At 38.2% G+C, this 13,762-nt stretch overlaps 1 protein-coding gene across 3 annotated transcripts; it reads right to left on the reverse strand.

Moving 5' to 3' along the window:
- Positions 1-1,619: 1,619 nt before the first annotated feature.
- LOC109080186 (sodium-dependent neutral amino acid transporter B(0)AT2-like) lies at positions 1,620-13,037 on the reverse strand. Of its 3 annotated transcripts, none has more exons than XM_042752294.1 (12): positions 12,779-13,037; positions 10,446-10,650; positions 10,203-10,360; positions 7,442-7,562; positions 7,137-7,312; positions 6,922-7,032; positions 6,108-6,349; positions 5,798-5,981; positions 4,429-4,630; positions 4,133-4,292; positions 3,888-4,050; positions 1,620-3,665 (listed from the first exon to the last, which is right to left on the reverse strand). In XM_042752294.1, the coding sequence occupies exons 2-12, from the start codon at positions 10,648-10,650 to the stop codon at positions 3,363-3,365; spliced, it is 2,025 nt and encodes a 674-aa protein (XP_042608228.1). In that variant the 5' UTR covers positions 12,779-13,037; the 3' UTR covers positions 1,620-3,362. The 3 variants fall into 3 exon arrangements, with proteins under 3 accessions (XP_042608228.1, XP_042608227.1, XP_042608229.1); XM_042752293.1 differs by lacking the exon at positions 12,779-13,037 and adding an exon at positions 11,823-12,066; XM_042752295.1 differs by lacking the exon at positions 12,779-13,037 and adding an exon at positions 10,750-11,077.
- Between the last annotated feature and the right edge of the window lie 725 nt (positions 13,038-13,762).

A 13,762-nucleotide genomic window follows, 5' to 3' on the forward strand; every position in this document is an offset into this window, starting at 1 on the left:
TACAGAGCTAAATACAAATACACACAAAAAAATAACATTCAGAAACCTACAACTGTCTAAAAATAGACTTTTTTAAATAGGGGAGATTGTGTTAAGATGCGTCATTCGATCCATCCAACATTTCTGCATGATTTGTGTCATGCTAAGCTCCCCATCCAACTACCCCAACATACACATAACTCAGTGGTTACATATACTGTACATACATTTAATTATTATTCCCTACTAAGTTCTATGCCCTTGGTGTCATGTGACCTCATATTTAGAAAGGGCCCATCATATACAGCTGCCTGTGATTGGGATAAACATTAGAAAAATGCTGTGAATGTTTTTGATTTAAAAAAAAAAAAAATTGCATGTCAGAATAAATGATCTGCATGGCATTAAAATAAAATAAAAGATCTGAAGTACAACTGAAATATTTATATGTACTAAAATACAAAAAAGAGTCACTATTCAAATATTTTCAGTATAAAATTTTCCTGGCTAGTTTATGAATTATGCACACAGCTTATGTGTCATTTGTTAAAGATACTTTACTTTCAGTTAAAATCAGACCAAAATATAGACTAAACATATGATCTCTTGATATGAAATTGACATTAAGACAAGAAACAATCAGTTCTAAATCTGGATCATATGCAGACCAAAGCATGTTCTTAATATTAATTATGAATAATCAAACTGGTGCATTGAGAATCGCTGTGAATCAGAGCTCATGGATGAAGTACTTCAGCGGCAGGTTTATATGCTTGAAAGCATTTCTCATGTTGACACTCAAAATATTTCTATAATAAATACATCACACCTCGGTTGAACACAAGACCCACAGCAGGTGGACACAAACTAAAAACTCAAATCATTCTGATTTAAAAAAAAAAAATCCTCATACCTGATCTCTGTTTCTAGGAAGTTTTCTCCTCCAGTGATTTGTGTCTTTCAGCTGCGCTGAGCATCACTTTGTTTGTGGATCGTCTCTTTCCAAGGTGGAGCTTGACACCATGACAACCGGAGTCCCAGGACCATTAGCTCCCACACACACACACACGACAACCAGCACAAAAACAGCTAGAGGACTGCAGAATTAGGATTTTAAATCATCTTAAAAAAAAGTAAAGCTCTGTGCAAATAAACTATGCACACACATTTGCAGATTTTAAATTTGCATATATACACATTTACATTTTGAAATTGAAATTTTACTTTAAAAGAGGAAAAAAATATCATTTAATTATTATTATTTTAATATTTAAAATCAGTCAGTCAATCAATAGTAATGTCCAACTGGTCAGATACACTCTTAATCTGTGTCTCTTAATATAAATAATATCCATTTCACCCCAAAACCAAACCAAGTCTCTTTTTTTTAATCATAAAATGTATCATTACCTATTGTTTTTTTTTTTTTTTTTTTTTGTACATTTCAGTTTCAATAATGATTCATATAACTGTAAATCAAAAATTCAAGTATTAAAACTCTAAAGCAAATACCATGAGTGATACTTTTATTTATTTTTTTTAACAGGAAAATAATTCCTGCAAAAAATAAATAAAACAAACCAGATGTTTGCAACCCAGACAAGATTCACCTTTATACCGAAAAGAAAACAGAAGTCATATGAAGGTCTCATAACCATTTATACAGAAACAAGATCACCATGAGGCAAACTGTACCATGACCATCAAACAACATTCACACAAACTGAAGACCTCAGAATCAGGTTTCTGACTTACAGAAAGCAAGAGGAGGAAACACTGAAAACATACTGTAGCGTGGAACATATACTACAAAGACAATCAAATTCAAGATCAGAGATATCTCAAGTATTCTACATGAGGAATAGAGTTAAATTACATCATTTCATAATATATATTACTGACCAGAACTACTTTGAGTTCAAGCTACTGAACAAACACAGAAGACCCATCAAACCCCTGTGAGAGGCAAAGATAACATGACTTCGCAATGACTATAAGCCATAAAATGTCTGGCCTGCGGGTCAGATGTTCGCTTTTAAAAACGTTGTTTGGAAAAATAAAAAGGGGGGATATTTTACAAATAGCCACAAAAATAATTCTGTACAAAATATAAAATTAATAGTAAAAACTGTAAAATTGTTCTGAAAATGCTGCCTTGAAATACTTCATAAGAAATCCCATGTGTGTCCCAAACTACGACTGGAAGCAAGCTTAAAAATGACTTTCTTATTTATTAAATGATGGCTGTAGTTGGTGCTCAAAAAATAGGAGCATAGAATGTTACGAAAAATAATGTCCATGTCATATTTGGCATAAACATTTCAATCTGTTTTTAAGATTAAATATGACTCAGACATTTCTGTTCAGAAAATACACAGAGCTTTTCATGTTGTAGATCCGAAACTGATTAAATAATAAAATCTTTTGAACACACAATGTACCCTTTTTTACTCACTTAAATAAAGACGCTAGACACAGAACACATCAGAATGGACCAACATTAATCCTTTGATGCTATAGTAGCCATTATCTAGTAGTTATTATACAGTTTGACCCTTACACAAGTCAAACCAGCTGTCCTCTTGAAATGGCAAAGTGTTTTTATTTATGACAACAAAGTATTGATGCACCAAGCAAACTAAATTAACATTGTGGAAGATAAAAAATGTTTTGGAATGATACCTATGTGAATTAATTCACGCATCAAAGGGTTAATGGCATCAACGGAGACAAAGCACTGGCTGCTTCTTTAGCATCGTAGAGTTCAAATAACACCGACAGGTCAAACCCATCATCAACACCTTTATGATATGATATAAAAACCTCGTCAGATCACTAAAGCAGCAGGACCGTCAGTTACCAAAATAATTATTAGACTGTTGTAACAGGTAACTGTAGTGTTGCATTGTTGTTCAACGTTCACCTGGACCCACCAAACGCAGGTACGGCTCAGCGTTACCATTATTACACTCTATTTAAAGCCACAGTTCACTCAAAAAAGGAAATGGTCATCAAAGCTATTATAACAGCTGTTTTCACATGTAACAGGTTTAAACTGGGAAGAAAAACTGAGTTTGAGAAGCCAAGATTTTCACAATGCAAAACTCATTCCGGAGCTCAAAAGCCGTCAACTACTTATATATATGGAAAAGAGCAGCCTGCACAAGCGGCTAAATAACTCCAGAAGTCTATCCGTGATGTTTAGGGTGACGTTGATGACAATTTTCTTTTTTGGGTTGAACTAACACTTTAAAACAGTTATTTTAGTGCCCGTATGCACAGATACAAATGATTGTTCCCAACAGTAAAGCATGCTCATAAAACGGTCTTGATTTAAATAGATCCTTCTCAGATGGTTGTAAACTCGTAGCTGTAGTTTCCTCTCATAACACACTTGTTTCGAAGTGTTCAATGTGGCCGTTCTGCAAACGAGTGTCTTGGTTTTCCTCAAGCAAAGTGGAAAATGAACTGGGGTCGCCTCCTGAGGGAGGTAACGTGTGGAGAGGGGTCAGGTCTGTGGTGGCACACGGCATGTATCCCGCCTCTGCGTCTGCCGGAGACTGGCCAAGCCGTTCCAGGAGGCAGGAATGTATGAATCCGACAGGAACAGGAAGAAATGCGACAATGATGAGTGTGCTCAGGACAGCAAGAGCCCAGTCTGGATAAGGCAGATCTTCCTTAGACGCCTGGGAGAAAAGGATTTTTTATTAAGACGTTTACTTCATAAAATCATCAGATTTGAGAGCAAAAAGACACGTGGAGCACAAGGTGATGGTGCAATTATAGTAAAAGGCCTTTTACATGCTTAAAAAAAAAAAAATCTAAACTATGAATCAGACCACAGAAGGCTTGTAGGGGCTTGTAAGCTTAAAGCAAAGGTTTGTTTATAAGAGCACACATGATTTTACCTTTTCTCTGTTCCAGGCGATGTATGTGGGACGCTCCAAGAACATCTTTAGCAGACTGGCACCCAAGAGCCCCAGCATAGCAACCGGACACACGTACTTCCACATGTACTTGTACACCACAGGAACCGGCCGATCCAACATCCGCTTCAGGTCCTCCAAAAACCTGCATTGAAAATACATCATGTTTATGCACATTAAACCACAAATAAAGACATTTCCGCTTGAGCTCGGAGGGTTTGTGATACCTGTCCGCTCCATAAACCCAGGCCACGCTGATGGTCTGGAAGATGACGACGATGATGAGGGGAAGTGTGGCAGAATAGTCATCAAACATTGTCACAAAATAGTTACCACAGCGCTGAGTGAACATGAGACCGATCAGAAAGCCCACCACACAGCTGCACGCTGGAGAGATGGGGAAAAGACAAAACAACGATCAGACAGACACACAAAACAACAATACTGATTAAAACCAAGAGACAGACAAACCTAAACAAGAGCTTTTTAAAATAAACCCAAATACAAAAAACAACAGTGTTACCTGTAAAGAGGAATTTGTGGTTACGCAGGGTCTTAAAGGTGTCTGTCAGCGGGGTCAGTATTCCTGCCATGGTGCCGAACATGGTGGACAAACCCAGATTGAGCAGCATGAGGAAGAACAGAGCCGACCAGAACGGACTCCCAGGAAACAATGTCATGGCTTCAGTGAATGCTATGAATGCTAAACCGGTTCCCTCCACACCCTGAGAGAGAAAGAGAAGATCGCAAACTTTAACTTAAACATTCGTCTGAGTCACTCCGTCCTAACCAAAGAAACACTGCAGAACTGAGCAGAACTACAGATTTATTCATTGCCATGACTTTTCTTAGACCTAGCAACATTCCAATAACATTCCAATAAAGCCCTAGCAACCACCCAAAACATTACAATGATTCCCTAGCAACCACCCAAACCAATCCAACAACCTAGCAACCACTCAAAAACAAAGCCACACCCCAGCAACCACCCAAAACATTCCAATGATTCCCTAGCAACCACCCAAACCAATCCAACAACCACTCAAAAACAAAGCAATCCCCAAGCAATAACCAAAAACATTCTAATAATGCTAACAACCACCCAAAACGTTCCGATTATACCCTACCAACCACCCAATACATTCGAATAATGGTCTAGCAACCACCCCAAAAAATCCAATAAACTAGCAGCCACTCAAAAACAAAGCCACACCCCAGCAACCACCCAAAACATTCCAATAATGCCCTAGCAACCACCCAAAACAATCCAATAACCTAGCAACCATTCAAAAACAAAGCGATCTCCCAGCAACCAAGACGTGGCCTAATAGTTAGAGAGCCTGACTCATAACCCCAAGGTTGCGGGTTCGAGTCTTGCACCGGTAGGGATTGTAGGTGGGGGGAGTTAATGTACAGCGCTCTCTCCCACCTTCAATACAACGACTGAGGTGCCCTTGAGCAAGGCACCAAACCCCCAACTGCTCCCCGGCAAAAATGGCTGCACACTGCTCTGGGTGTGTGTTCACGGTGTGTGTGTTCACTGCTGTGTGTGTGTGCACTTAGGATGTGACAAATGCAGAGCACTAATTCCGAGTATGGGTCACCATACTTGGCCACATGTCACGTCACTTTCAATTATACCCTAGCAACCACCCAAAACATTCTAGTAAAGCCCTAGGAACCACCCAAAACATTCCAATAATCTAGCAGCCCCTAAAACATTCCAGCAATAATCTAGAAACCACCCAAAACATTCCAATAACCTAACAACCACTCAAAACAAAGCAATACCCCAGCAACTACCCAAAACATTTCAATAATACCCTAGCAACCACCCAAAACTATATTTTGCACCACTCAGAAAATATAAAACATGCAGATGTGTTCTGTACCTGTTTCAGCTCGTCCTCCAGGCTGCAGGCGGTGATGTTGTAACCGGAGATATTCAGCTGCTGGCCCTGAGTCCTGTACCAGTGCTCATACTCGTTCAATGTGATGCTCTCCACATCTGATGCATTGATGAGGAGGTCAGGGAAAGGAGTGCTGGACATCGCTTCAAACACGGCCTTCATGTTACTGCAACATACACAAACATACAGCTAAACATCTTAAAGCTCCAGTAAAATATACCTAAATAGCCTATACTTGAGGCATTATAATGCATTTTAAGATCAGTCATTTGTGTCTGAGCTGCATACTGACCGTTTAACACACTCTGTGGCGATGGTTTTGGCTCTGAAACCCAGCACCGCAAACACCACCAGCGTGGCCAGAACGGACGTCATGAAGTTGACTCCAGACACGGTGAACGCGTCTCGATGGCAGTTGTTGTTCCGCGGGTTGTAGGAAGAGTACGCGATCACAGAACCAAAACCCAAACCCAGAGCGAAGAACACCTGAGTCGCTGCCTGACGCCACACCTGAACGTCAGCCCAGATCTCCAGCTGAGAGAAATCAACCACAACAAACATTTACTTTAAACTCACTTCTGGGAAACTGAATGGCTTCAGAATTACACTAAACATGTCACATGATAATATATTAAGACCAAGAAGAAATTGTTATTTTATTGAATAAAAAATTTAAATAATATATATATGTATCAGATGAAAAACTTAAAATAAAAATGTTGGCAGGTCAACTAATATAAATGTTTTTCTTGAAATACTAAAACTACTAAAACTGGAATAAAAAAATAAAAGGTACATAGAAATAATAATAAAAAAAAAAACTAATAAAAAATATGAAAGCACATAATTACTAAAATAAAAAAATAAAAAAATTAAAACATTAAAAAAATTTCAAAATATTAATACCTACTATCTTACCATATAAATATATATATATAATATATAAAAATAATAATAATAATAAAATAATACTAAACACAGGTTTTTAGATAAATAACACGACACATAGAGAAGACACCGTTTTGGTGATTGTTTTTATGGACTACGGTAATCTTCAATATATAAATCCCCAACTCAAACACACAGTTTAGTGTTTGTTTACGTACCCTGGGGTAAAACATGAATTTAATGCCCTCGGACGCCCCGTCCAGTGTCACGCCTCTGATCAGGAAACACAGCAGCACCACGTACGGAAACACGGAGGAGAAATACATCACCTACACACAACCCATACTGATTAATATCATTAATAATCAAATTACAACACAACATAAACATCATATATATTCAGATTCACGACACAAACACAAACTCCAAGTACCTTGCCGGTCGATTTGATGCCCTTGTACATGGCCAGACAGACGATGAGCCAAGCGGCCAGCAGACATCCAGTGATGATGGGGTTGAACTCTCCGGTTTCGTCAATGGAATCAGTGATGTCCAGAGCTTTACGGTACCAGAAATACGCTGTGGGAGAGCTGGCAGCACATTCCTTCACTGTAGGTGAAAATAAGATAATGCATCTCCATATAAAAAGTCCGATTTCTGGCATCAGTTCTTCATATCTAATCTCACAAGTGAAAACTACTCATGTTATAATGCACTACACAGACTCCTAATCCCTACCAGTGCGGTTCCCTTCTGTTGGACAGGTTTCCCAAGGTAGAGGATACTGGAAAGAACTTCCCAAGTAAAAAATGCTCCAACCGATTATGACGTTATAATACAGAGCTACAAAGAAACACACCTGGGAACAGAGAACAGGAAAACAGTGTATTAAAAAGTAAATTAACATTGTGAAAATCAAGTTTTAATATTGTTTACATGTCTATCTGTTGTTGTTAAAATGCTTAAAGTAAAACCATATGCCAATTCATCAGTCGACACCATTGCTGAGCTTTTTTTTTTTTTTTTTCTATAAAACTGCAGTGTACCAAAGACAGTCTCAAAAATAAGACTTGTTTCTTATTCTTATAAGTGCTTCTACATAAGGATGTTGATTTATTATTAGAAGACAGCTTTCTGAGATGGCGAAAATTTGTAACACATTATTAGCTGAATAATCAATCCAAAGGCTACTGATATCAAATACCCTTAAGTGGTCAATGTTATATAGAGCGACAGTGCTAGGTAGTAACTGATTACATGTAATCTGGATATTATGTTAAGAGCAACACTGACTGGTTTTTCACATTTAATACTGTAAATATGCTTCAGTTAAGGCTATTACATAAAGTACTATATAAATAAACGTGACGATGACTGGACTTTACTAGAGTACCAAACTGCAGAGCTTGTGCAAACATCCACATCGCTGTAATCAGATGCTTTCTTAACTGCTGCTTTCTCACTGCAGTCAGTTTTTGTTGTGTTTATTTCACTATTGTGAGGAAAGCGCATAGCATATATTAACGTTCATCCAAACGCCGCTTAGTAGCTTTAGGTTCAGCTGCGTTTGCTCTGAAGCGCCGTCTCTTCTTCTCTTGAATTGCATCCTTGCATCCTGAAATTACAGTCTTGCGATACAGCGCCACACTGGTCAAACCGCATTATTGCAGGCTTTTACATAAGCTCATACGAGATCAAACAACTATGAAACAACTGCACGTCGGACCCGGCAAATTGCCGGAACATTGCCGGGTCGACTTCTGTGTGAAAGCAAACACGTGCCGGGATTGATTCCGGGATTGAACCCGGGTCGGGGACCTAGTAACATTGCCGGGTTCAGTCCCGGAACAAGCGCTGTGTGAACAAAAGCCAGAACTAATGCCGTGTCGTAATGATGACGCGCGTTATTGCGCAACTCTTTTACCAGGTGTTTTGAAGGCAGATTAACGTTCGCGACGAAAAAATATGTGCAAACTGTAACGAAGCAGAGATCAGTTAGTTCCTTACTTTCCGCGCTGAAGCTGAGATCGTTCGCCAGCTTAAGTGAAAGTTAACGTGCCTAATGTTTTCGACTCGTACATTACACGTCACACCCTGATATCACGTGTCTTCACGGGACCGTTTACGGGTTGTGTGTGAACGCACGCACATATTCCGGGTAATCACTGGCAGTGTGAAAGTGCAAAATCTGGCGACCCGGGTACAAATGCCGGGACACATTACCCGTGTACTTGCCGGAATCGCAGTGTGAAAGGGGCTCTACTTGACAAAAATTCTGCAATTATTTTTATTGTCGATGTTGTCGATAATGTTGACTAATCATTTCAGCCCTAGTCAAAAGTAATGTAAAAGTATAAAAAAAAAATAGTCATCCATATAGTTATCCATATTATGCTACTAACTACAATTTTCATCATGTAATTTGTAATCAGTAATAGACTACAATTTGCAAGTAATCTACCCAGCACTGGAGAGCGATACATAAAATGCATTACCACAGGATTCCGGCACATTTTGTGAAGGCACATTAAATGCTTTTTAAGACCTGAAGAAACAAATTAATACTGTACGGTAGGAGTGTGCACTTTAAAAAAAAAAAAAAAAAATGGAAAATGTTCCTAAATTTTCAGGGATTCTCTGTTTTTTTTTAAAGGGATAGTTCAACCAAAAATGAAATTTCTGTCATTAATTACTCAACCTCAAGACCTTCGTTCATCTTCGGAAGACAATTTAAGTGTTTTTTTTTTTTAATTGGAGAGCTCTCTGACCCTCCATAGACAGCAACGCAACTAAAATGTTCCCAGGCCCAGAAACGCAGCACACGCATGCATCGTAATACTCTTCAGCATGCCGCAGCAGACAGGATGAGGAGTAGAAGAATTGTTGAATCAAGTCATTATTTTTGTTTTCTTTGCGCACAAAAAGTATTCTCGTAGCTTTGAAAAATTACATCTGAACCACTGATGTCTCATGGATTATTTTCCAGATGTCTTTGCTACGTTTCTGGGACAGTGAACATTTCAGTTGCATTGCTGTCTATGTAGGGTCTGAGAGCTCTCGGATTTCATCAAAAATATCTTAATTTGTGTTCCGAAAATGAAGGTCTCAGGGGTTTGGAACGACACGAGGGTGATTAATTAATGACTGAATATTCCTTTTTGGGTGAACTATGCATTTACAATTGCATAAATAATGCAATTAGATAATGTAGACACTTAAATATGAAACTAATGCCACCAGTATTAAATGCGGTAAAGGTGTAGAGTTACATTTAAGCAATTTTAAGGAACACAGAATACAAATTTTCTCAAAAACAAAAAATGTTAAAATATGTAATTTTGACATAATAATATGGCATTTAAAGATAAAATTATTGACTGAAGGGGGACTTTAATTACATTTTTGTACTTGTAATTTTGTGCCATCTTCTAAAAAAAAAAAGTACAGTTTCTTTATTATGCACCAGTGCAACTGACTAATAAAGCAAGATAATACTCACCACACAGCTGGAGTAGCCAATGCCAACTAGTTTTGGAGATATGTGCCTCCAGACGCCGATGCTGCCCTGTCTGATGCTCTGACCCGCCGCCAGCTCCAGAAAAAACAACGGCACGCCGACCAGCCCCATCAACAGCACATACAGCAAGATGAACGCTCCTGAAAGACATGAAACAATACGACAAACTAAAAACAAACCTGGATATGACTTGCATCCAATCAAAACGATCTCCTCCTCACTCACCTCCTCCGTTCTGGTGGCAGAGGTACGGGAACCTCCAAACGTTTCCCAATCCCACACTGAATCCCAACTGAGCGAGGAAATACTCCACTTTGCTGTCCCATCTGTCTCGGACCGTTTCCATTGTGACCTCCTGCTCGATCCCTAAACCCGGTTCAGCTTCGTCCCGCTGGCCGTCCGCAGGCAACGGCAGCTTCTCTGATGTCATCTGAGAGAGAAACAGACATGTTTGCCCATTCAAACAAATCACACATAAAGCCACAGCGGATTTATCTTTATTATAAAACATGCAGCTATAAAAATCAACCTCATCTTGCCAGTTCAGTCATAAAACTGCTCAATCACGTGTGCTGCTTCGTGTCTGACGGATATTCAAGTTCACTTCTGTTTGAGTAATCAGTCCAAACAAATGATGGAGTTAAAGCAACAAACAGTATTAGAAGGCAATCATGTGAACATGGCTTGATCTGAGAATTTATACTGGATATGGATTTTAACACATGATTCGCTAATGAATAAATCAGGCTGTTTACACCAGAGGTCAGTTTGTGTTTTATATGTGAACACACTAAAACTTTAGAGTACACTCATCTGCATCTTAGTGATGATTGCTTGCTTATAATATGCAATGAGTGTGCGCATTTGCATAATTATTAATATTTTAGACATTCAGGTTATTATACAAACACAATGAAGACATGCAATTAAAAAAAAACTTGATCTTGTTTTACATAATGAGATCTTTTAATTGATCTTTTATGTGAAAATGCTAATTACTACATTTAAGACTATTGTATGTCGATGTACTATATGTGTATTAAAATACTAATTATTTTAAAAATTATTACAATATTCTAGTGATTAAAGATTTAGAACAATGTGAGAAGTAGATGGACCAAAATGAGATCACAGTCCACTTTCAAGGCAAAAGAGAGTGTGAATGCAAAAATAACTCAAGTGAACAGACTCTTCAAGACCTACCTAAAAACACATTTTTTAATGTCCTGACACTTACATGTTTTCCATCACCATAAAAAGCGCTTGTAGACTAGTGTATGTGCGCATGCGCACAAAAATGACAGCAAGAAACCTCAATAGTAAACTGCCAGTTTAAGCTCTAAAACGATCATTCAGCAAAAGAAATGCATAAGTTTTTTTCAGTGCACCATAAAACAAAACCAAAAGCTGTTTAAGTGAGATCTAACACCGCAGACCCAGTAAAACCGCTGAAACAGTCAAAGAGATCGGCTAGCGCATCTCACACATGAAACAAAAATGAAATAATCACCAATATACGTCCAAATTCGCATGTAAAACAGTAAAGCTTACTATTAATATCTATGTACACATAATAAATATAGGAATTAAATAAATTCTCACCGCTGCTGTGCTCAAAGGTACGCGCACGTGTTAATGACCTACGGCACGCGCTGTTGTCACAAGCTCAAATCCTCTTAATAATACCACTTTTCAAGTTCCCCAGCTGATCCATACAAATACAAATTACAGAAACAAGGATTTAAAGCACATAGTGACAAAGAAAAACATTTATTTTCGCGCACTTTCAGCGTGGCTTACGCTTCCGTAGCGCTTGTGAATTCACGGAACCTCAGGCGACAACACCCTCCCTCGTCATATTTATATGAGCCCCGCCCACTTACGTACGTGACGTTCTGAGCTCTGTGAACGTGTGTACAAATATCCGTGCTTTAGCCTAATAAATCACCTTATTATTTTCTAAACTTAAAAAAAGTTCGAGTATAAAAACTTATTTAAATTTAGAATGATATAAAAACAGGTATAAGAAGAAATGCTCAACGTGATGCATTAAATATATTGCATTATCCTTCGTTTCTTCTGTAATACAACAAAGTTTCCCTTAGTTTTTCCTTGCAACGCATTCGAACCGGTTTACCATCCGTAACTATCTAGGCTATCTCTACATCATCAGCTGAATTGTTTATTTAGAATTCCGAAAGTTGATGAATGATGCAACTTCAGCGCAGAATTACGCTGAGTTTGTGAAAGTGACTCTCAAGCAGGTGGCGCTGCTGGTACTTCACATCTTATTTCACAGTCAAAGTGACCCAACTGACCAGGACACAGAGCTTTACTCTCATATATTGTAAAGTTGCCTTATCAAGGTTTAATAATGCCCTTAGATTGTTCTAAGATTCATTTAATAAAAGCAACATACAAACTACATAGACTTTACAATGCAAACTGAATATAATTTTAAAGCTTCTTTTGTATTATTAAAAACCATGTAAATGTCATCTGACTTTTTGTTTGTTATTATTTTGAGTAAATAATAACAATAATTTGTCATAACCTACCTTTTTATGACTGATACCGTAGCAGATTCCTCTATGTAAACATCCACGTTGTCCTCTGAAGATCACACACAAAACAAACTGTCCAACACTTTTAAACACAGCTGAAATATCAGGACCCCAAACACCAACAAAACAATAAAACGCGTCGTGACTAAACGATCAATTTCATTTTAAAATACAAGTGCTGTTTCAGCACCGAGGAGAAGTTCATTCCTATGGAGTTTATTCTGCCACGTTGAGTCATATCGCAGCTTTCAATCACAAGGAAGGACCGCCCAATCAAACCAAAACACAGCAGCCAAGCCCCGCCCACAGGCTTCACAGTGCTTCATTTTCACGCAGACAACGTGCAACTCGGTTGGACAGAACACTGACCTGAGAAATGACATGCCCTTTGCAGACTTAACAGTGTGAATAAGAAAAAAATGTCTCTAGAGGCGTTTTCTAAAATCTTTCGCAATGAGTCCATCTAATGCATGTTTCGTTTTTATTATCTCTGGACAGGTTGGTCATGACCCCGAGAAATAGGCCTCATATATTTCCCAAAGAATACATTTAAACAATTACGACGTGTGTCCCCTATTTAAAACTAACTATGCCAATGAATCCTTCGTGAATTAATAAGTCATTATTTTACAAGGCCTTGGGTTATTATTATGGGAGTCTCTATTGATACCGGCTGCCTGACGCCTGCAAATTATAGGCTATATGCCTTTATTATCCTGGAAATATCATCATCTTTGGTAAACAGTCTGTGGGTTGATGTGGTTTGCACACTAAAAGTCTTGTATGTTTGACTGCGTCATGTTAAACTGAGCTTAAAATAAATTGCACAATTCCCATCATGTTTTGCACAGAGCTGTATATGGGGAGAGAAAATGCTGAAATAAAGTGTTGTTTTATACATTTTTTTTAACAAGATGAGAAAATAGGGAAACTTATTATTGTTTAATGTTCTGTCATGTTGGTGTTTTGGGGGACAGT

Source organism: Cyprinus carpio, chromosome B24 (assembly GCF_018340385.1).
Source record: "Cyprinus carpio isolate SPL01 chromosome B24, ASM1834038v1, whole genome shotgun sequence".
Taxonomy (NCBI): domain Eukaryota; kingdom Metazoa; phylum Chordata; class Actinopteri; order Cypriniformes; family Cyprinidae; genus Cyprinus; species Cyprinus carpio.